Source organism: Panthera uncia (genome assembly GCF_023721935.1).
Source record: "Panthera uncia isolate 11264 chromosome C1 unlocalized genomic scaffold, Puncia_PCG_1.0 HiC_scaffold_3, whole genome shotgun sequence".
Classification (NCBI taxonomy): Eukaryota; Metazoa; Chordata; class Mammalia; order Carnivora; family Felidae; genus Panthera; species Panthera uncia.
Genome location: NW_026057584.1, coordinates 23,493,865 through 23,519,124, shown reverse-complemented (window position 1 = coordinate 23,519,124; position 25,260 = coordinate 23,493,865). Strand labels below are relative to the sequence as shown.

The following is a 25,260-nucleotide window of genomic DNA, read 5'->3' as shown; positions in this document are numbered from 1 at the left end:
GTGCTGAGTCACCAAAAGGACTGTCAGATATTTCTTACACCAGTCTAGTCCCAGGATCAATTAACACATTCTCCAAATTAGAACAGACAATATAGTCTCAGTTTTATCATCTTTCTCCTTGGAGAATGATCCAAGGTTACTATTTAATGAGGTGAAACTTTTTGGGAATGTTTCCTCAAGAAAATGATTTATTATCCACAAGTCTTTGTTTTTGTTTTTGTTTTCTGTTGGAATATTCCTATCAGGTATACCTTGGGGTATAGAGCCTTGAATTAACCTTTTAAAATTTTTTTTTAATGTTTATTTATTTTTGAGAGACAGAGACATGGCTTGAGTGGGGGAGGGGCAGAGAGAGAGAGGGAGACACAGAATCTGAAGCAGGCTGAAGGCTCTGAACTGTCAGCACAGAGCCTGATGCGGGACTCGGACTCACAAGCTGTGAGATCACAACCTGAGCCGAAGTCGGACGCTCAGCTGACTGTGCCACCCAGGCACCCCAATTGGATTAACCTTTTAACTTGAATCTATTAGTGTGTCATGAGGTTGTAGAATGAATTTATTAAAAATATTTGAAAATAAACATATATTAAAATGTATACAAAGTTCCTCTATGATCTAACATGGAAGATGCATCAACTTTTATGCTTAATTTTTGGTTACGTCTTTATTTTCAGTGTCTGCTTTATTTCAGTGATGCTCTGAGAAGTCACTTCTAACCAAAACTTAGGATGTGAGCTTAGAGCAGTAAGAAGTATGTTATAATTTTTATCTGGATTTCTAATCATCGCTTTCTTAAAAACCTTATCTTAGTGAACATTTAGCTCACTATCTTTCTCTTTAAACATATAGAGCTCTGTAATACTTTGCAAGAAGGATTAGAATTTAGAATTTTTTATGATATTCAGTTTGTATATAAAGGAGTAAAAGTATACAAAAATCTAATAAATATGTGTTTTCAAATTCTTCAGGTTATAATATAGCAACTGTTTTAAATTTATTGAAATCTTATGGAAAAACTTCTAATTTAATTGTTTTGTTTTATAAAATTACTTGAAAATGTTCAAAATTCTGAATTACAGTCCCATGATTGAAAATATATAAAATATAATTTGTTAGTATATATGTAAAATAAGTTGCATTTTATCTTTTTTTGGTTCATAGGGCTGTAATATAATATATAACATATTATTATTTATATTTATTATAATATAACAATATAAATATATTATAAATAACATTTAATATAGTAAAAGTAAATATATTAATATTTATATTTGCTATAATATTAATGTAATATAATATAATATCAGGAGATATTATATAAAATAAATGTATATATTTTTAGGTCTGCTTGCTGAGAGGATCTAGAAGTAATGAGACTCCAATAGCAAATGAGTATACCCAATGCATTGATATCTATTTCTTTTTAAAAAATGTTTTCATGTTTATTTACTTTTGAGAGAGAGAGAGAGAGAGCGCATGCGTGCATGGGGGGGAGGGGCAGAGAGAGAGACACACAAACACACACACACACACACACACACACACACACACAGATTCTGAAGCGGGCTCCAGGCTCTGAGCTGTCAGCACAGAGCCTGACATGGGGCCCAAACTTATGAACCATGAGATCATGACCAGAGCTGAAGTTGGACACTTAATGGACTGAACCATCCAGGCACCCCTAAATATCTGTTTTGATACCATCCTCCAACAGATGGAAGTAGGGCTGGGCAGGGAAAATACGAAATGCACCTGGAACATTTGGCCCATGTTGAGCTAGAATGTTAGGAAATGATCAGAAGGTGAAAGAAAGGAAAAGAAAAGAAAAGAAAAGAAAAAAGAAAAGAAAACAAAAGAAACAAGGAAAAAAAGAAAAGAAAGAGGGAGGGAGGGAAAGAAAGAAGGAAAAAAGACAGAAAGAAAGAAGAGAGAGAAAGAAAATACTTAACATAACAATGGGGTATGTCAAGGGACAGAGAAACTGTTACTGTTGTGGGCACCTCTGGAAGTAAATGGACCAAGAACCAAATTTGGTTTGGATGTTGAAACTGATTGTGCTATACACACAGCACACACAGAGGGTATGAAAACTTTTATTACTTACATAATTCACCTCTCTAGGGAAAGCAGCATATGCCTTACCATGCAGGTCTGAAATGTCTTCAGAGAGTAAAAGGAAGGAGACTGGCTTAGGGTTTTTGTTGTGGTTAGGGTTTGGAAGTAGGATGAGGGTCCTTATGTGGGATAATGGGATTATGTGGTTTGAATCTCCCATCAGTGCCAAAGGAGGAAGCATCCAGGCTTTGATATCAGTTTTCTAAGATGTAGGGCACTAAGGGAAGTAGGAAGTAAGGATTAAAAACTGTTGGCATGGGGCGCCTGGGTGGCTCAGTCGGTTAAGCGTCCGACTTCGGCTCAGGTCACGATCTCGCGGTCCGTGAGTTCGAGCCCCGCGTCAGGCTCTGGGCTGATGGCTCGGAGCCTGGAGCCTGTTTCCGATTCTGTGTCTCCCTCTCTCTCTGCCCCTCCCCCGTTCATGCTCTGTCTCTCTCTGTCTCAAAAATAAATAAACGTTAAAAAAAAAAAAAACAAAAAAAAAACTGTTGGCAGTCAAACATCAACAAATGGAGTCATAGCCATTACGTGAATCATCCTGACAGATCTCCCAATGGTCAAATTTTGAACAATTTGAGCAACAAAATAGATTATAACACAGAGTATAAAATAATTATCTGTGAGTTCATAGTAATATAAATAAATGGATGAGTATGTAAATGGAGGAGAAGAAAAACATTTCTCTCAAAGAGGAATCCCAAATGACATATGTAAATAATCTTCTCCTCAAGGAGGTAGAGCTTAACATCTCATCTGTTGTTGGCTATACACAATGACTTGCTTCCACAAGTACAGTGGAAATGGAAGAAAAAGTAATTTTACAATGGAAAAACCTAGACAATACCATTTCAGGAAGGTGAGCAAGAATAACATTGTTAATCTTTAACCATGTTGCTAAATAATGAGCTAATAATGACACTTCTACTCTGCAGTCTTCCTCTTCAAAACCTGTAACTCCTGTCTAACCATGAGAAAACATTAGACAACCCCAAAAGAATGGATATTCTCCAAAATATTACCTGATCAGTACTCCTCAAAATTGTCAAGATCATCAAAGTGAGGGAAAGTCTGAGAAACTGTACTAGTCCAGAGGAAGCAAATAAGACATGCTGACTAAATGTAAAGTGTCCTGTATAAGCTCTTGGAATAGAAAACATGTATTTGAAAAACCATAATGAAATTAGAACACAATATGGAATTCTATTAATAATAATGTATCAATATTGTCTCATTACTTGTGACAAACATACTATGGTAATGTATGATGTTAATGGGAAATAGGGTGCAGGGTATATAAGAGCTCTCTATTACATTGCAACTTTTATGTAAATCTTATACTATTCCAAGTAAGTGTATTTAAAAACTTAATAATCCATTTGGCATTCAAGAATAGATACAAATTTTTTTACCTTTTTATTTCACCCAGGCATTTTATGAGCACTGATCTATAGATTACGATTATCTGCTGTTTTCTATTAAAGAAATATTATTACTCAGTAATAGTAGGAAAAATATGTGTATCTGCATATAATTAAATAGATGGTATTTTGTGTTGATATAATCATATACAATGAGGGACAAGAAAGCTCTTTAAGGTTTAATTTTTAATTCAAGTCTATTGTTCAGGAAATATAGGTAGGTTATATGCCTCCAAATTAACAAATTTTCTTAATTATGAAACACGTTTAATAAAACAAGGAATGTCTGTGGGTGGAAAATGAGTTAAGAGTTTCAAGAAAAACAATAGTCTCTTCATATTTTACTTTTCAACTAATACTTACCTCATCTTTTATACACAGAAAGATGAATTAAGTTGTTGTGAAGCAATTTCAACAGAGAAGAAATTTCTCTCAAAGTAGAGTACTGAATAATTATCATTCAAAGTGTGGAATGAGTATTCTTGATTCAGGAAACTATGCTATGAAATAAATATTTCAGTTGTTTATAATGGATACCTAATAATTGCCCACTGAATTGAATTTAAAATTATATTTTTCTTTTGTTCTAATTTATGTTTAATTATTTAAATATATAGGAATTAATCCAAGAGAAATTAATATCTTTATATCTTTCAGGCAGTATTTAAACACTGTATTTTATTCAACTCTTTTTGAGTCATTTTCTGTATATACAAAAATATAACCCCATATCTTTGGATTTCATTTTTTAGATTTCTGGGCTTCAAGCAACATTGAAGAATATGGAAATAGGGCATAATTACCATGCTTCTGAAATTAGAGGTAAAAATAAAATGTAATAAAACTAATTTAATATCAGTTGGTGATTTTTTAATCTTATCAGAGCTCAAAATTCTGGAGATAATTAAAAGTGAATAAATGATATGGTAACTATTTCACAAATTAAAATGTTAGTGACAAGATCAAGAGGGAATATGGATATGGCACTGTATAACTAATTTCAGATAAAAATATGAGGAAACTATAATGGGAGGGCTTGTGTTTCTGACCGTGATGCTGTAGCTGGTACCAGACTAACCTTCTTTTAATGAAAAAACTCTTCAACTAGACTATTTATAGGGCAGCTACTTTTAGCCTTTGGGAAACAGCACAAGTCACAGAAGGAGATAAGAAGTGATAAGAAGTGATAGAAGAAAAATTTATAAGTTGAGATCCCCTATCACTATGGCTTTGTGCCTGGGGCAGTTTCCAAACCAAATTCCATGCAGGTAGAGGTCAAGAAGAGCATGCCAGTCCTGAAGAACTGAAAAGGCAAAGATTATACATAGTTCACACTGTCCCAGGAAAGTGCACCAGATAAAAAGGGAGCTGCAATAAGCAGTGACCCAGTTTATGAGGGAGTTTACTGAGTCTTTTAGTTGATAGCGGGTTATACATGTAAGAATACCCAAGACTTAACTGTGAGGAGATTTTAAAGGTCTAAGAGGGGAAAAAGGATTCTAGAAATCAAACAGGTATGGTGACATTGGAGTTCTGGTCATATCTGGATGAAGAGACCTCTTTACTCTTTAACTCCTTGTTAATACCATATTAATGTTTAACATAATCATATTAACGTATTAACCATATTAACATAACACTTGTACTGCCCTTTATTATAAAACCCCAAACAAAGCTTACATAGAATTTCTAAGGGAGATAGAATTTGAGTTTGAATCTTATAAGTTAGAGAGCCTTGGGGAAAATGTAGGGCTTTCCATGGATCCACCTTAACAAGGTAGAAAATTAAGCCTAGAATTTCAAGGTGATCATCAAAAAACTAAACTGCATGCTAGAACAAAAATGAATACCCTTTAAAGGAAGGCAGTTGTCCTGAGCCTTGATAACCTGTCATCTATACTGCCCGGTATGTAATTTAAGTTTTCTATGTATATTATAGAGACAGGAAAAGGTGGCCCACAATCAAGATAAAAATCAGTAAATGGAAACGTACACCAGGATGGCCCAGATGTTGAATTTGGCTGATAAAAATTCTAGAGCAACTATTTTGAATATTATCAAGGAATTAAAGAAAAATATGACATTAATAAGTGAAGAGATAGGAAATCTTAGCAGTTACATGGAAACCAAAAAAAAAAAAAAATTAAATTCTAGTATTGAGAAATAGGATAATTTAAATGGAAATTTTATAGTTCACAACAGATTGAAGATGACAGAAACGTCAGTGAATTTAAGAGATATCAGTTAAAACTCAGTCTGATGACTAGAGAAAAAAATTAAAGGGAAATATGCCTATTTAACAGATGTGAAATTGCAGTCCCAAAGGAGAAAAGAACACGAATGGGACATAAAAATATTTAAGCAAAAGATGACCTAAATTTTTCTAAATCTGATAACATCAACTCCCCCAAAAGCAGCTAACTGTAAACCCAAAGAGAATCAATCCTGGATGCATCATATTCAAACTCTTGAAAATTTAAGTGAGACAATCTCTAAAGCAGCAAGAGAAAAAAATCATATTACATACAAGAGAACAGTAATGTAATAAAGGCTGATTTCTTGTCAGAGATATTAGAGGCTAGAAACAAAGAAATGACAGTTTCAAATGTGGAAAATTTTAAATTCAGAATTCTATGTCCAGTAAAATATCCTCAAAAAATAGGATGAAATAAAGACATACGGACATTTTAATTTAAATGAAAGCTAGAAGATTTTGTTGCAAATCATTCTAAAGTGTGGGAAATACTAAAGGACTTTCCTTGGTCAGAAGAAAACTCAGATCTCTGGGATTGAATACAGAGATTTAGGAATGTTAAATTCTGGTTAAGATATATATTTTTTATTTTTAATTTCCTTAAAAGAAAAATGCCTTGTAAAAACAAAAAATTATTGTACATACCTTATAAATCGTAATGCTAACATAAGAAAATAATTTTGGGAGTGGTGCAAATGTTCTATATCTCTGTTTTGGTGGTGGTTATATGCTGGTTTATCTTTGTCAAAACTTACCCAATTCTATATTTAATATGTGTTCATTTTATTGTATGTAAATTGTACCTCAGTAAATTTGATTTTAAAAAATGATGGAAACTCTGAAATATAGAAAGACTGCAAAACAGTGAATTTTCTTAATAAATATGACATCCTATTATGTCATATGACAGAAGACTATTCATTGTGTTCAATGGTTAAAGCTTAAGAGAAATAGCATTCTCATATTTGAAATTTTTTTTCTTAGCCTTGATTCAGTAGTTCCTTTCAAATATTTTAAGTTAAAGAAATGTTAGCTATGCTCAATGATTCCTAAAGATACTATGAACAAAGATGTTTATGGTAGTCATATCTATAGTAAAAAAACAGTGCAAACAATCTTATTAACCACAGGTGAATGTTTAAATATGGCTGATCATGCAACTAGAAAGTCTTTAAAAATCATGCATAAGAAAATGCTCACATCATAAAGTTAATAAAATGTTAAAAAAATAAGAACATTTATATAGTAAAAGGTCATAGCTATTAAATATATGCAAATAAAAATGATGCATACCAAAATATATACATAATTTGCATGATGTGATTTTTTTCTACATTTTTTCCTTATTGCATTTTTTTTTTTTACAAAGGATATATATTTTTGTTAAGATAAAATTACTTGTTTCCAGGGTGTCTGGGTGGCTCAGTCAGTTAAGCATCTGACTTCAGCTCAGGTCATGTATGATCTCATCATGGTTTATGGATTTGAGCCCCATGTGGGGCTCTGTGCTGACAACTCAGAGCCTGGAACCTGCTTCAGATTCTGTGTCTCCCTCTCTCTCTGCCCCTCCCTGCTTGTGCTCTGTCTCTGTCTTTCTCTCGCTCTCTCAAAAACAAATAAAACATTAAAAAAATTAAAAAATTACTTGTTTCCATCTGTAAATAACTTTTAAGAATGCAGTCAGTTATAAATATGAAGGGATAGTGTCAGACTATCACAGCCTCAGGAACTCTAACTTCCCAAATGACTAAAATGTGTGAAGACCAATATGTATAAGATGGCTTAAAGGTTGAGGAATTTCGTGCACTGAGTTGATAGTTGTAACAATTAATCTCTAATACTCCATTCTACTCTAACAGTTTGTGTTCTTTATCCTTGGCATCTCTATTAAAATAAACTCATGGTTTACTGATAACTTCTTTATGAAATTATATTCTGCTATTTAACCTAATTTATAAATGAACACGGTGCATGTTTTTCTAAGTTACTTTGAAGACCAAGTTTGTTTATATTTTGATACGTGATAAGTGGCTTTTGGTAAAAAAGGAATAAATTTCAACACAACATGATGAAATACTTTCTTTTAATTGTATAATCCCAACTACCTGAATAAAGTTAATTCCTTATATTCTGTACTGAATAATTTTACACTGTTCATAAACATGCATTCTAGTTTTAGATATGGGGCTTTCAGTACCTTTCTCTAAGCTTCTGGTCTTAGCATTTGGCAGTGTCATGGCAGACTCTGTCACCTCTCTGATTGCCTGATCAACTTGATAGTAGAAGATCAGTGAGGCATAAATGCTAATTATTATTATTTTCAATTATTATCATGATCAGGATGTCATTCTTGGGTGTTGAAAAGGAAAATACAATAAAAGAGAACTGGAAGTGAAAAATTTTCCTTAATGTCAGTGAGCCATAATTGCTGCCTTCCCTCCTGCCCCTCCCCCATCCCTCCCCCAACCCCACGCTTACACTTCCCAGATGGGGCTCTAACTTTTAGCACCATCAGGGAGAACAGGCAGTCTGGATACTCAAGTGTTTTGAAGTCTTTTTAGTGGTTTCATGTAGAACTATGTTATTCAATATTCTGTTTTTAGGTTATTGTCCAAGTTGCTTTGGAGATTTTCTCCTTTGTCTGAAACTGGTACTGAGTAGAAAGAATTATATCAGGAAAGAATCTAAATGCCAGCTATGTGCTTCCTTGCCTTAAGAATTCTTTGAGAGCCTTGACTCATCCAGATATTTTTGTGTTCATCTTTTCTCTGTTATAAATCTAGTGTTATAATTTAGAACACTTAGTTATTTCTTTTAGTTATGAGTTAATGATTGTAACTTTATTAATTTATTTTCAGTCATTTTCCTGTTTAAAAATATAGGGAGAAATTATGTATACATAAATATGTATATGTATATGGAAAGATGTATAAAAGAAAGAGACTTTCCCTGTCACGTTTATTTTTCCCCCAGGTGTTTTTTTTAGGACTGTTCTCTTTATGTCCAGGAGAGTTTGGAGACTAGTGTTACAACTACATTGGAAAATTACCCAATTATTTTCCTTTCTTTTTTTTTTTCAACTTGAGAAGCATGAAGAATAATATTTTGTTAATACAATATTCTTCTAAAAATCTGTTATTTATTACCCAATTCCACAAAGGATATTTTGTCATTGTTTACCATTCACTCCTTTGACCCTCTTCAACTTTATTCATATACACATGAAATCTCATGACAGGAATTTGGAAATAATGTAACTGGAGATTGGCTACTATGCTCTCTAACTGGCTTATCATGCCATTTAACTGACCTTGTAGTAATGACACCCTGAATTTTGGGGAAATGAATTTGACACCTGACTTAAAACATTTTGGTAATGGGGCACCTGGGTGGCTCAGTTGGTAAAGCATCCAACTTTGGCCTAGGTAATGATCTCATGGCTTGTGAGTTCAAGCCCCACGTTGGGCTCTGTGCTGACAGCTCAGAGCCTGGAGCCTGCTTCTGATTCTGGGTCCCTCTCTCACTCTGCCCCTCCACCACTTGTGCTCTAAGAATAAATGAAACATTAAAAAAAATTAAAAGAACACTTTGGTATTATTTCAATATTACTAGTACAATACTTTAAAAAACACATGTATCATTATGACTTTGGCTTTCATATTTTGATTAAAATTGTATTTATCATTGCAAGACAGTATAGATACTAAGAATAAGTTGTGTTATCTTGTAGTTGTTCCTAACCGTGAAAAAGAAAATGCACTGGAAGGTCCTACTCAGAAAGGTCTTCGTGAAGCCAGGGAGAAAAACAAAAGTAACACAAAGATAAAAGATAATACAAAGGTATGGCTTTTTGTTGTTATTTCCATTAAATCATACTTAACTCTCAGATCTTCAGATCCATGAACTCATATGGTATTATTATTTCACTGGAAGAGGAATTTAGAGGTTATGTATATCAAGCCCCAACGTTCTTAAATGTTACTAATATGTGAGGGACATATGCTTACTGGTGGCAGAGACAACTCAGTGAATGCTGCCACGCACCCCAATATAATCACAGGCATGTGCGCTTACCTAGTTAGTTTTCTGCTTACTCTGTCCAAAGAAATAACTCCCACATAGTCCCTTATTTCTTCCCTAATAGTATAACTTTAAACTTTACTTAGTCTTCTTTAAAAGTAGAATGTAAAGAATTATGCCCCATTTAGAAATCTCCTTAGATCTGAGTGCCTTTGCTTTGCAATTGGGCTGATAGTGAAAAACTTCTGTAATGATTGAAGAAAAATGGCACTTGTCAGGATGAGCACTGGGTGTTATGGGTAAGTGGTAAATCACTAAATTCTATTCCTGAAACCATAAGTACGCTATAAGTTCACTAACCTGTATTTAAATTAAAAAAAAATAATAATAAATGGAAAAAAGTATCTGGTCAAAGAGATCAAAAATGAGGAAGAGAGAAAAGTACATAAAACCTGTAAGGAGTTTAATTTCTTGTCATGAAAATTGCATGAAATTCTAGCTGACATAATGAATTTTCTTACAAAGTACATAATTGTTACCTTTGAGTTCTAAAATATATGACAACTTCCCATTGGGATGGACCTTCCCTTTTTGCCACCATAAAGCTTTCCCACTCCTCTACCTGCCTTTGAATCTCTGCCAAATGCAAGCAGTGGTGGTGGATGACTCTCTTGCTGTCGATAAGTAGTTATTCTTCTCATTTGGGTGACCTTTGTTTATCTCTACAGAGATTGTTAGGTCTGGGTTCATATAAAGCACCTGAATAAAGAAAAATAAATTAGGATTAAGGATTTTCAGTATGATGGTGGTGCTTGTCATCAGGAACATTTACGTCTTTTTTTTTCCTTTCATTTATTTTTTAAATTTACATCCGAGTTAGTTAGCATATAGTGCAATAATGCTTCCAGTACAATCCAGTGATTCATCCCCTACATATAACAGACACCCAGTGCTCATCTCAACAAGTGTCCTCCTTAATATCCTTGCCTTAATTTAGCCCATCCCCAAACCCACAACCTCTCCAGCAACCCTCAGTTTGTTCTCTATAGAGTCTCTTATGTTTGTCCCCCTCCCTGTTTTCATATTGTTTCCCTTACCTTATGTTCATCTCTTTTGTATCTTAAATTCCACATATGAGTGAAGTCATATGATATTTGCCTTTCTCTGACTAATTTTTCTTAGCATAATACACTCTAGTTCCATCCATGTAGTTGTAAATGGCAAGATTTCATTCTTTTTGATTGCCAAGTAGTACTCCATTTATATATATGCACATCTTCTTTATCCATTCATCTATCAGTGGACATTTGGGCTCTTTCCATAATTTGACTATTGTCGAGAGCACTGCTATAAACATTGGGGTGCATATGCCCTTTCAAAACAGTACACTTGTATCCTTTGGATAAATACCTAGTAGTGCAATTGCTGGGTCATAGGGTAGTTCTATTTTTAGTTTTTTGAGGAACCTCTATACTGTTTTCCAGAGTGACTGCACTTGTTTGCATTCCCACCCACAGTGCAAAGGGTTCCCCTTTCTCCACATCTTCACCAACATCTGTTGTTAATGTTAGTCATTCTGACAGGTGTGAGGTGGTATCTCATTGTGGTTTTGATTTGTATTTCCCTGATGATGAGTGATGTTGAGCATTTTTTCATGTGTCTCTTAGCATGTGGATGTCTTCTTTGGAGAAGTGTCTACTCATGTCTCTTGCCCATTTCTTCAGTGGACTATTTGTTTTTTGAGTGTTGAGTTTGATAAGTTCTCTATAGATTTTGGATACTAACCCTTTATCTGATATGTCATTTGCAAATATTTTCTCCCATTCCTTTGGTTTCCTTTTTTTTTTTTTTTTTTTTTTTGCTGGTTAGTTTTGCTGATTGTTTCCTTCGCTGTGTAGAAGCTTTTTATCTTGATGAAGTCCCAATAGTTTATTTTTGCTTTTGTTTCCCTTGCCTCTGGAGACATGTTGAGTAAGAAGTTGCTGTGGCTGAGGTCAAAGAGGTTTTTGCCTGCTTTCTTTAGGATTTTGATGGCTTTCTGTATTACATTTAGATCTTTCATCCATTTTGAGTTTATTTTTGTGTATGGTGTAAGAAAGTGGTCCAGGTACATTTTTCTGCATGTTGCTGTCAAGTTTTCCCAGAACCATTTGCTGAAGAGACTGTCTTTATTCCATTGGATATTCTTGCCTACTTTGTCAAAGATTAGTTGGCCTTACGTTTCTGGGTCCATTTCTAGATTCTCTATTCTGTTCCATTGATCTAAGTATCTATGCCAGTACTGTACTTTCTTGATGATTACAGCTTTGTAATACAGCTTGAAGTCCAAGATTGTGATGCCTCCAGCTTTGGTTTTCTTTTTCAGGATAGCTTTGGCTATTTGGGGGGATTTTCTGGTTCCATACAAATTATAGGATTGTTTATTCTAGCTCTGTGAAGAATGCTGGTGATATTCTGATATAGGTTGCATTAAATATATCAATTGCTTTGGGTAGTATTGACATTTTAACAGTATTTCTTCTTCCAATTCATGAGAATGGAATATTTTTCCTTTTTTGTGTGTGTGTCTTCAGTTTCTTTCATAGGCTTTCTCTAGTCTTCAGTGTATAGATTTGTCACCTCTTTAATTAGGTTTATTCCTAGGTATTTTATGGTTTTTGGTGCAATTGTAAATGGGATCTATTCCTTGATTTCTCTTTCTGTTGCTTCATTATTGGTTTATAGAAGTGCAACTGATTTCTGTGCATTGATTTTATATCCTGTGACTTTGCTGAATTCATGGATAAGGGAACATTTTCTTTTTAAAAAAATTTTTTTAATGTTTATTTCTGAGACACAGAGAAACAGAGCATGAGTGGGGAGGGGCAGAGAGAGAGGGAGACAGAGAATTGGAAGCAGGCTCCAGGATCTGAGCTGTCAGCACAGAGCCTGACACGGGGCTCAAACTCACAAACCATGAGGTCATGACCTGAGCCGAAGTCAGTCGCTCAACTGACTGAGCCACCCAGTGCCCCAACATTTTCATCTTCTAATGGCATAGGCATTCTCTTTAAGGTAGTAGTTATACTTAAAAATGATTTGTTGATTCATTCACTAAGTGCTTATGGCTTGTAAGACTATATTAGCAGGGTTGACTTTTTGTATGAGAAAAAGCTACTAAAATATAGTACAAATACATTAAATATTTATGCATACTATATTCTTTTTAAGTGCATTAAAATTTTTAACATAATACCTACAACATGATAGAAAATTTGGGTCTTACAAAAATGCTAAAGTGCAAAATAAAGTGAATTCCTTTTTACTAGTATTTCTCTTAATTTTTTCCCTATAAGTTTGTACCCTTTCTTTGATCAACATCTCCCCAATGTCCCTACCTCCAGCCCCAAAGACCATTCTACTCTTTGCTTCTATGAGTTTTTTATTTTTTAGATTCACACATATAAATTATATCATACAGTATTTTTTCCTGTCTGATTTATTTCACTTAGCATGATTTTCTCAAGACCCATCTATGTTGTGACAAATGGCAGAGTGTCCTCCTCTCTTATATCTGAATGCTAACCCACGCGTGTGTGTGTGAGTGTGTGGGTGTGTGTGTACACCACATCTTGTTTATTCATTAATCTATTGACAGAGGCCTAGGTTGTTTTCATACCTTACCTATTATGAAAAATGCTGTAATGAACAGGGAGTACAGATATCTTTTCAAGATCTTGTTTTCATTTCCTTTTGGTATATGTCAGAAGTAGAGTTGTTGCTTCATATGGTAGTTCTATTTTTATTTTATTTTAAAAATTTTTATGTTTATTTCTGACACAGAGAGAGACAGAGCATGAGTGGGGGAGGGGCAGAGAGAGAAGGAGACACAGAAGCAGATGCAGGTTCCAGGCTCTGAGCTGTCAGCACAGAGCCCGATGTGGGGCTCGAATTCACAAACCATGAGATCATGACCTGGGCCAAGGTTGGTCACTTAACCGACTGAGCCACCCAGGCGCCCCTATTTGTATTTTTTTGAAGAAATTTTCATCCTATTTTTCATAGTGGCTGCACCAGTTTACATTCTCATTCACAGTGCACAAGTGTTCCCTTTTCTCCAAAGCCTTACTAACAATTATTATCTGTTGTCTTCTTGGTGATAGCCATTGTAACAAATAGGAGACGGTATTGCATTGTGGTTTTGATCTCCATTTTCCTGGTGATTAATGATGTTGAGAATCTTTTCATGTACCTGTTGGCTATTTGTATGTGTTCTTTAGAAAAATATATATTCCATACATTTGCCCACGTTTTAATTGAGTTATTTATTTATTTTCGTAACTGAGCTGTATGAGTTCTTCATATATTTAAATATTTACCCTTTATCAGATATGTGGCTTGTGAATATTTTCTTCCATTCCACAGGTTGCCTTTTCATTTTGTTGATTGTATTTTGCTGTTCAGAGGCTTTTTAATGTAGTCTCACTTGACTTTGCTTTTGTTTCTTGTGCTTTTGATGTCATATCCAAAAAAATCATTGGCAAGACCAATGTTAAGAAGCTTTTTCTTATGTTTTCTCTGGGAGTTTCATGGTTTCAGGTCTGAAGTTTAATCAATTTTGAGTTAGTTTTTATGAATAGTGTCAGATGAGTATACAGTTTCATTTCCTGTATGTGGTTATCCAGTTTTCCTAAAACCATTTATTAAAGAGACTTTTTTTCCCCATTGAATATTCTTGGGTTCCTTATAAAATGCTAGTTGATTGCATATATGGGAGTTTATTTCTAGGCTCTCTATTCTGTTCCTTTAGTCTATGTGTCTATTTTTATGTCAGTACTATACTGTTTTGATTACTGTAGCTTTGTAGTATGCTTTGAAATCAAAAGTGTGATACCTTCAGCTTTGTTCTTTTATTCTTGGGATTGCTGTGGCTATTTGCATCATTGCAGTTTTATACAAATTTTAGGATTTTTTTCCTATTTCTGTGAAAAATGCTGTTAGAATTTTGATAGAGGTTATATTGAATCTATAGATGGCTTTGGGTAGTATGGGCATTTTAACAATATTAATTCTTCTCAGTACTTGGGAACAGAATATCTGTGTCTTCCTTAGTTTCTTTCATCAATGTTTTGTAGTTTTCATTGTACAGATCTTTCACTTCCTTGATTAAATTTATTCCTAAGTATTTTATTTTTTGTTATGCTATTGTGAATGGGATTGCATTCTTTATTTCTTTTTTATTCATTTTATTGTTTGTGTATAGAGACACAATTGACTTTTTGTATTTTGATTTTATATTCTGAATCTTTACTGAACTTGTTGATTAGTTCTAACAGTGTTTTTCATTGAGTCTTTTGGGTTTATATATAAATAAGATCATTTCACCTGCAAATAAGGTAATTTTATTTTTTTTTCCTATTTGGATGCTTTTCAGTTCTCATTGACTTTTGGCTTTGGGGGCAATGTCATCTTTTCAATATGAAAGAAAGGAGCAAGTTCAACACAAAAATAGAGATTTGAATTGCAGAATAGGATTAAACCAAGAGCTGGTTGTGGGGGGGAGGCAAAAGCAAAAGGAAGAAATGAGATGTTGCCAAGAGACAGAGGGTCTCTTGTCTCTTTACCTTTAGTAAATGAGTCAAATATTTAGATGGCAGTACACATCTTTTTTTTTTAAGGTTTATTTCTTTTGAGAAAGACAGAGAGAATACAAGTGGAGGGGCAAAGAGAGAAAGAGACAGAAAATCTCAAGTAGGGTTGAGATGCAGAGTTGGAACTCAGGAAACTGTGAAATCATGACCTGAGCTGAAACCAAGAATTGTACGCTTAACCAACTGAGCCACTCAGGCACCCCACATATATATACAGCAGGGCTAGTATTCTGGGGGAAGTAAGAAAAGTTCAGGATGTGGAAGGACTTTCTAGAAGCTTGGGGACTAAGGCTAGTCTCTTTCCACTCTTGACCCCCTTCTCTGATCAGTGAAATAAGGAATCCATTTGGTGCTTTTTATTTCTTGATCTTGCCTGATTGCTCTAGCTAGGACCACCAGTACTATGTTGAATAAGAGTGATGAGAGTGGGCAGCCTTGCCTGGTTCCTGATATTAGAAGAAAACCTTCAACCTTTCACAATTTAGTCTGATGTTAGCTATGGGTTTCTTGTATATGGCTTTTATTATGTTGAGGTATATTTTTTCTCTACCCAATTTATTGATTTTTTTAATGAAAGGATGTTGAGGCTTGTTAAGTGCTTTTCTTACATCTTTTGAGATCATCATATGATTTTTATCCTTCATTCTTTTTTTATGTTTCTTTTCTTTCTATAATTTATTTATTTTTTATAATTTATATCCAAGTTAGCACATGGTGCAACAATGATTTCAGGATGAGATTCCTTAAGCCTCTTACCATTTAGCCCATCCCCTGTCCCACAAGCCCTCCAACAACCCTCTGTTTGTTCTCTGTATTTAAGAGTCTCTTATGTTTTGCCTCCCTCTCTGATTTTATATTATTTTTTCTTCCCTTTTGTTCATCTGTTTTATATCTTAAAGTCCTCATATGAGTGAAGTTATATGATTTTTGTCTTTCTCTGACTAATTTTGCTCAGCATAATACCCTCTAGTTCCATCCACATGGTTGCAAATGGCAAGATTTCATTCTTTTTGATTGCTGAGTAATACCCCATTGTATATACATATACCACATCTTCTTTATCCATTCATCCATTGATGGACATTTGGGCTCTTTCCATACTTTGGCTATTGTTGATAGTGCTGCTATAAACATTGGGGTGCATGTGTCCCTTCAAAACAACATACCTGTATCCCTTGGATAAATGCCTAGTAGTGCAATTGCTGGGTCATAGGGTAGTTCTACTTTTAATTTCTTGAGGAAGCTCCATACTGTTTTCCGAGGGGCTGCACCAGTTTGCATTCCCACCAGTAGTGCAAAAGAGATACTTTTTCTCCTCATCCTCACCAACATCTGTTGTTGCCTGAGTTGTTAATGTTAGTCATTCTGACAGGTGTGAGGTGCTATCTCATTGTGGTTTTGATTTGTATTTCCCTGATGATGAATGATGTTGAGCATTTTTTCATGTGTCTGTTAGCCATCTGGATGTCTTCTTTGGAGAGGTGTCTATTCATGTCTTTTGCCCATTTCTTCAATGGATTATTTGTTTTTTGGGTGTTGAGTTTGATAAGTTCTCTATAGATTTTGGATATTAACCCTTTATCTGATATGTCACTTGCAAATATTTTCTCCCATTCCTTTGGTTTCCTTTTAGTTTTGCTGATTGTTTCCTTTGCTGTGAAGAAGCTTATTATTTTGATGAGGTCCTAATAGTTCATTTTGGCTTTGGTTTCCCTTGCCTCCGGAGATGTGTTGAGTAAGAGGTTGCTGTGACTGAGGGCAAAGAGGTTTTTGCCTGCTTTCTCCTTGAGGATTTTGATGGTTTCCTGTCTTACATTTAGGTCTTTCATCCATTTTGAATTTACTTTTGTGTACAGTGTAAGAAAGTTTTCCAGGGTTCATTCTTCTGCATGTTGCTGTCCAGTTTTCCCAGCACCATTTGCTGAAGAGACTTTCTTTATTCCATTGGGTATCTTTCCTGCTTTGTCAAAGATTAGCTGGCCATATGTTTGTGGGTCCATTTCTGGGTTCTCTATTCTGTTCCATTGATCTGAGTGTCTGTTTTTGTGCCATACTGTCTTGATGATTACAGCTTTGTAATAAATCTTGAAATCTGGGATTGTGTTGCTTCTAGCTTTGGTTTTCTTTTGCAAGATTGCTTTGGCTATTCAGGGTCTTTTCTGGTTTCATACAAATTTTAAGATTATTTGTTCTAGCTCTGTGAAGAATGCTGGTATTATTTTGGTAGGTATTGCATTGTATACGTAGATTGCTTTGGGTAGTATTGACATTTTAATAGTATTTTTTCTTCCTATCCAGGAGCATAGACTATTTTTCCATTTTTTTGTGTCTTCAATTTCTTTCATAAGCTTTCTATAGTTTTCAGTGTATAGATTTTTTACCTCTTTGGTTTGATTTATTCCTAGGTATTTTATGGTTTTTGGTGCAATTATAAATGGGATCTATTTCTTGATTTCTCTTTCTGTTGCTTCATTATTGGTGTATAGGAATGCAACCAATTTCTATGCATTGATTTTATATCCTGCAACTTTGCTGAATTCATGGATCAGTTCCAGCAGTTTTTTGGTGGAATCTTTTGGGTTTTCCATATAGAGTATCATGTCATCTACAAAGAGTGTAAGTTTGACCTCCTCTTGGCTGATTTGGATACCTTTTATTTCTTTGTGTTGTCTGATTGCTGAGGCTAAGACTTCCAATACTATGTTGAATAACAGTGGTGAGGGTGGACATCCCTGTTTTGTTCCTGATCGTAAGGGGAAATCTCTCAGTTTTTCCCCATTGAGGATGATATTAGTGGTGGGTCTTTCATATATGGCTTTTATGATCTCGAGGTATGATCCTTCTATCCGTACTTTCTTGAGGGATTTTTATCAAGAAAGAGTGCTGTATTTTGTCAAAATACTTTCTCTGAATCTATTGAGAGGATCATGTGGTTCTTGTCCTTTTTTTATTGATGCAATGTATCACATTGATTATTTTGCAGATATTGAACCAGACCTGTATCCCAAGTATAAATCCCACTTGGTCACGGTGAATAATTTTTTTAATGTATTGTTGGATCTTGTTGGCTAGTATCTTGTTGAGGATTTTTGTGTCCATGTTCATCAGGGAAATTGGTCTATAGTTCTCCTTTTTGTGGGATCTCTGTCTGGTTTTGGAATCAAGGTAACGCTGGCTTCATAGAGTTTGGAATTTTTCCTTCCATTTCGATGTTTTGGTACAGCTTCAAGAGAATAGGTGTTAAATCTTCTTTAAATGTTTGGTAGAATTCCTCTGGAAAGCCATCTGGTCCTGGACTCTTGTTTTTGGGGAGATTTTTGATTACTACCTCGATTTCTTTACTAGTTATGGATCTGTTCAAATTTTCTATTTCTTCCTGTTTCAGTTTTGGTAGTTTATATGTTCCTAGGAATTTGTCCATTTCTTCCAGATTGCCCATTTGATTGGCGTTTAATTGTACATAATATTCTCTTATTATTATTTGTATTTTTTCTGTGTTGGTTGTGATCTCTCCTCTTTTATTCTTGATTTTATTTGTTTGTTTGGGTCCTTTCCTTTTGGTTTTTGACCAAACTGGCTAGTAGTTTATCAATTTTATTAATTCTTTCAAAGAACCAGCTTCTGGTTTCATTGATCTGTTCTACTTTTGTTGTTGTTTTTGTTGTTGTTTGTGGTTTTTTTTTTTTTTTTTTTTTTGGTTTTGATAACATTGATTTCTGCTCTAATCTTTATTATTTCCTATCTTCTGCTGGTTTGGGGTTTTATTTGCTGTTCTTTTTCCAGCTATTTAAGGTGTAAAGTCAGGTTGTATATCTGTGACCTTTCTTCCTTCTTTAGGAAGGCCTGGATTGCTATATACTTCCTCTTATGACCGCCTTTGCTCCATCCCAGAGGTTTTGGGTTGTGGTGTTATTATTTTCATTAGCTTCTATGTACTTTTTAATTTCCTCCTTAACTTTTTGGTTAGACTTTTCATTCTTTAGTAGAATGGTTTAGTCTCTAAGTATTTGTTATCTTTCCATATTTTTGTCTTGCGGTTGATTTCAAGTTTCATAGCATTGTGGTCTGAAAATATTCATGGTATGATCTCGATCTTTTTGTACTTGTTGAAGGTTGATTTCTGTCGCAGTATGTGATCTATTCTGGAGAGCATTTCATGTGCACTGGAGAAGAATGTGTATTCCACTACTTTAGGATGAAATGTTCTGAATATATCTTTTAAGTCCATCTGGTCCAATGTGTCATTCTAAGCCATTGTTTCCTTGTTGATTTTCTGTTTAGATGATCTGTCCATTGTTGTAAGTGGGATGTTGAAGTCCCCTACTAATATGGTATTATTATCAATGAGTTTCTTTATGCTTGTGATTAATTTGTTTATACATTTGTGTGCTTTCACATTTAGAGCATAAATGTTTACAATTGTTAGATCTTCTTCGTGGATAGACCCCTTAATTATGATATGATTCCAGTCTCCATCTCTTGTTACAGTTTTTAAAGTCTACATTGTTTGATATAAGTGTGGCTACTCTGGCTTTCTTTTGGTGACCATTAGCTTGATAGATAGTTCTCCATCCCCTTACTTTCAATCTGAAGGTGTCTTTAGATCTAAAGTGGGTCTCTTGTAAATAGCATATAGATGGATCTTATTTTCTTATCCATTCTGTTACCCTATGTCTTTTGATTGGAGCATTGAGTCCATTGACATTTAGAGTGAGTGGTGAAGGATATGAATTTATCGCCATTATGTTGCTTGTAGAGTTGAAGTTTCTGGTGGTGTTCTCTGGTCCTTTCTAGTTATTGTTGCTTTTGGTCTTTTTTTTTCCCCATCTTTTCTCCCCTCAGAGAGTCCCCCTTAAAAGTGGTCATGAACTCCTTTAATTTTTGTTTGTCTGGGAAGCTTTTAATCTCTCCTTCTATTTTGAATGACAGACTTTCTGGATAAAGAATTCTTGGCTGCATATTTTTCTGATTCAGCACAATGAATATATCCTGACACTCCTTTCTGGCCTGCCAAGTTTCTGTGGATAGGTCTGCTGCAGACCTAATCTGTCTTTCCTTGTAGGTTAAGGACTTTTTTTTTACCTTGCTGTTTTCATGATTCTTTCCTTGCCTGAGTATTTTGTGAATTTGACTGTGATATGCCTTGTTGATTGTCAGTTTTTGTTGAATCTAATAGGAGTCTTCTGTGCTTCCTGGATTTTGATGTCCGTGTCTTTCCCCACGATAGGAAAGTTTTCTGCTATGATTTGCTCACATAACTCTTCCACCCCTTTTTCTGTCTCTTCATCTTCTGGGACCCCTATGATTCTGATGCTGTTCCTTTTTAATAAGTCAATGATTTCTCTAATTCTTAAATTGTGCTCTTTTGCCCTATCTCCCTCTTTTTCTCTGCTTCATTGTTCTCCATAAGTTTGTCTTCTATATCACTGATTCATTCCTCTGCCTCATCCATCCTTGTCGCTGTGGTATCCATTCGAGATTGCAGCTCAGTTATAGCATTTTTTATTTCATCCTGACTAGCTTTTATCTCCACAGAAAGGGATTCTAATCTGTTTTCAAACCCAGCTAGTATTCTTATTCTCGTGATTCTAAATTCTGGTTCAGATGTATTGCTTATATCTGTGTTGATTAAATCCCTGGCTGTCATTTCTTCCTGGCCTTTCTTTTGGGGCGAATTCCTTCATTTCATCACTTCAAAGGAAGAAAAGGAATTAATACAGTAAAAGAAAAATTAAAAAACTAAAAACAACACAAAAAATCAAATAAAGGATGCTAGATCCTAGGTGTGTTCTGGTCTGGTTGTTGAAAGGAGCTTGATAGATTAGAGAAAAAAGGGAAAGATAAAAGCAAAAAAAAAAAAAAGGAAAATGTTTGAAAATTTGAAAAAATGATTACAATGAAATAGAATAAAATGAAATGATGGAAGTAAAAATATAGAATTTGAAAAATTTACCAAAAGGTAAAAATAAAGTAGAAAAAAAATAAAAATATTTTTAATAGAAATGGAAAATAAAAATAAACATTTTCTCTTTCTGTATTCAAGAATAAGAAAAGAAAAAAAAACCCAGCAAACAGACTGAAGTACGATTGAAATTACATCAATTTCCCCTAGAAGTCGAACTATGAAGCACATTATAGTCTGTAAACTAAGCAGGTGGAGAGACTTATGTTTTTCCTGAAGAGCGATGTTGGCCCATTTGCATGGGGCTTAGTGTAATGGCTCCATTCTCCACTAGATGGTGCTGTTTAGCTTACTGGGGTGAATTGTTGTGGTGTCTGTAGGTGTTTTTGTGCATGCACAGGAAAGGTGAAAATGGCATCACCCAGCTACCCCATCTCTAGTATCAGAACTTTGCTCTCCCTGACCAGCAATCATACACCCCTCCTTTGTCTCCAGATTCTGTACACTCCCTGCTTTTACATCATCCATGGCTAACCCATCAGGTTGCCAAGTGGCACCTCCCTCCTGAGTTTTATCTCATATGCGGCTGTGTTTCCCAACCCCACACTTCTGAACGACTGCAACTTTGACTTGCTTAGACCTTTTGGGGGAGGGTCTCACTGAGCAATTGCCAGGTGCTGGCCCGCCCCCAGAAACATTCAGGAGACCACGCTGCTGCTGATGTACAGAGACTGTGGCTAGGTGCCAGCCCACCTCAGAAAAAGTTCATGGAACTGTGTAGCAGCAGCATTTCAGGTATTGTGGAAAATCACAACACACATCGTGCCAGGCTTCTCCCTTAACATCCTTGTTCCAGCACCAGTGAATGTGATTGTTTTCTGGGGTCTACTGGGACCTTTGCCTGTGGGGGCTGCACAGCTTCTACAAAATGTCCTCCCAGCAAGGGAACCACTTCTCCCAAGTGGCCCGAGGACCCCCGAGGACCTCACTCTCTGCTCCTGGGGATTCACCATTCCCACCAGAAGACTGCCAGGTATCAAGCTGTGGAGTTTCAGACTCTGTGCTCCTCCTGTTTATAGAGTCTTGATGGAATTTAAACCCTCTCCTTTCTCCTTTTTCCCTTTTTTGTTCAGTCCCTTATGTGCTCTTTATTTTCTCTCTAGCTGCTTTTGGGCGGGGGTGATGCTTTCTGTACTCTCCCCCAATCTCCATCCTTTCTCCGCCAGCAAAAACAGCTCCTTGCCCTCTGTGGCTTTCTCCCCCAGTTCACCTCTCTGTGCCATGTACCTGCTGAGTCTCTGGTTCAGGTTGTGCAGATTGTTGTATTGATTCTCAAGTCCGTTTTCTGGGCCAACTGGATGGTTTAGTGTTGATCTGGCTGTATTTCAGGGATGAGAGACGCAAAAAAATCTTCCATGCTGTTCCATCATCTTGGCCCCTCCCTTATCTTTCATTATTTAATTGAATGTTATCATATTTGTTGATTTGCTAATGTTGAACTAGCCTTGCATCTCAGGAATAAATTTCACTTGATCACGGTGTATGATTGTTTTAATGCATTGTTGTGAAGCCAGTTTGCTAGTGTTCTGTTGCAAATATTTGCACCTTTCTTCATCAGGGATATTGATCTATAGTTTTCTTGTAGTACTATATTCTGGTTTTTGTAGCAGGGTAATGTTGGCCTTGAAAGATGAGTTTAGAAGTGCACCATCCTCTTTAATTTTTTGGAAGAGTTTGAGAAGGATTATCATTAATTTTTCTTTAAATATTTGGTAGGATTCATCAATGAAGCTATTTGGTCCTGGCCCTTTCTGTGTTGGGAGGTTTTTGGTTACTGATTCAGTATCCTTAATTGTTATTAGTCTGTTCAGATTTTTCATTTCATGATTTAATCTTGGTAGATTGTATGTTTCTTGAAATTTATCTATTCTTCTAGGGTATACACTTTGCATGTAATTGTTCATTGTAGTCTCTATGGTTATATGTATTTCTGTGCTTAGTTGTATCTCTTCTTTCAATTCTGATTTTATATATTCATCATCTCTTTTTTTTGTCTTAGTCTAACTAAAGGTTGGTCAATTTTGTTTGTATTTTGAAAAAAACACTGTAAATTCTTATCTTTTCCATTGTTTTTATGGTTTCTGTTTCATTTATTTCTTTTCTGATCCTTTTATTTTCTTCCTTTTCCTAATTTTGGTCTTAATTTTTCTTCTTTTTCTAGTTCTTTGAGGTATAAAGTTAGATCGGTAATTTGAGATATTTCTTTTTTCTTAATAAATGCATTTGTCACTATAAACTTCCCCCTAAGAGCAGCTTTTATTAGCATCCTCTAGGTTTGGGTGTATTGTGTTTCAATTTTTGTTTGTTTAAAGATTTTGTTTTATTTCACTTTTGATTTATTTTTCAACCCATTGGTTGTTTAAGGGTATGTTTAGTTTCTACATGTTTTAAAATTTCTGGCTTTCCTTTTGTTGATTTCTCATTTCATAATATTGTGATCAGAAAATATAGTTGGTATTATTTCAGTCTTTTTAAATTTGCTGACTTGTTTTGTGTCTTACTCTATGATCTATCCTGCAGAATGTTCTTTGTGCATTTGAGAAGAATGTGTTTTGGATGGAATGTCCTCTTTATGTGTTTTAGGTCCATTTGGTCTAACGTATAATTCAAGTCTAATGTTTCCCTTTTTATTTTCTGTCTGGATTATCTATCCATTGCTAAAAGTGGGATATTGAAGTCCCTTATTTTATTGTGGTCTATTTGTTCTTCACATCTGTTGATTTTCACTTAATATGTTTAGGTAATTTGATAATGGCTGTGCACATATTTGCAATTGTTAAATCTTGATAAACTGATATCTTTATCACTATATAATGGTCATCTCTACCATTTTTGGCTTAAATTCCATTTTGTCTGATATAAGTGTCTTCTTGCTTTCTTTTGGTTTCTGCTTGCATGTGATATCTTTTCCCATCCTTTTACTCTGAGCCTATGTATATACTTAAAGTTGAGGTGAGCCTCTTATAGATAGCGTATAGTTTTTTTATCATTGATCTACTGTGCATCTTCTGATTGGAGAATTCAGTCATTTACTCCATGTACATTTGGAGTAATTATTGGTATGTAAGAACTTACTAATATCTCCTAATTAATTACTTTTTGGCTGTTTTGTAGTTTTATAACTTTTTTCCTTTTCTTGATGCCTACCTTTGTGAATTGGTGCTGTCCTATGAGGGTGTTATCTGATTCCCTTGTCTTTATCTCTTGTGGATCTGCTATAAGTTTTTGCTTTATGGTTATCATGAGGCTAACATAAAATGTCATATAGGTATAATAGTCCATTATATGTTGATAGAACCTTAACTTCAGGTGCATACAAAACCTTGACCCTTTTACCTCCCACCCCTTTATGTTTTTGATGTCACAATTTATTTCTTTTTTGTGTTGTGTATTTGTTAAGAAATTATAGTAGCTATAGTTACTTTTAATACTCTTTTCCTTTAACTTTTTTAATACAGTTAACTGGTTACTACATCATCATATTACAGAATTAGAATATTCTAAATCTGATTGTATATTTGCCTTTACCAGTGTGTTTTTTCTTTTGAGAAGTTTTTGTGTTACTGATTAGTGTCTTTTTACTTCAGCTTGAAGATCTCCTTTCAGGATTTCTTGTGAACCATGTTATGTGGTGATGAACTCCCTCAGCTTTTACTTGTTTGGAAAAGTATTTCTTCTTCCTTTCTGAAAGATAGCTGGATACAGTGTTTTTGGCTGGCAGGTTTTTTTTTTTTTTTTGTAGCACTTTAACTGAATAATTCCTCTTTTGATTGTTCTGTAAGATTTCTGCCGAGAAATCCACATATAGCTTAATGGAGGGCCTTTGTAGTCATATTATTTTCTCTTGCTACTTTTAGG

At 34.8% G+C, this 25,260-nt stretch overlaps 1 protein-coding gene across 2 annotated transcripts in view; it reads left to right on the top strand.

Annotated features, from left to right (window-relative positions):
* Positions 1-25,260, top strand: part of SPAG16 (sperm associated antigen 16) — a 1,017,964-nt gene that overhangs the window by 51,399 nt on the left and 941,305 nt on the right. For both annotated transcript variants that reach the window (XM_049614974.1, XM_049614973.1), the window contains 2 exons: positions 4,289-4,358; positions 9,521-9,630. In XM_049614974.1, the coding sequence (XP_049470931.1) occupies positions 4,289-4,358; positions 9,521-9,630 (180 nt within the window). The remainder of the gene's footprint in view (positions 1-4,288; positions 4,359-9,520; positions 9,631-25,260) is intronic.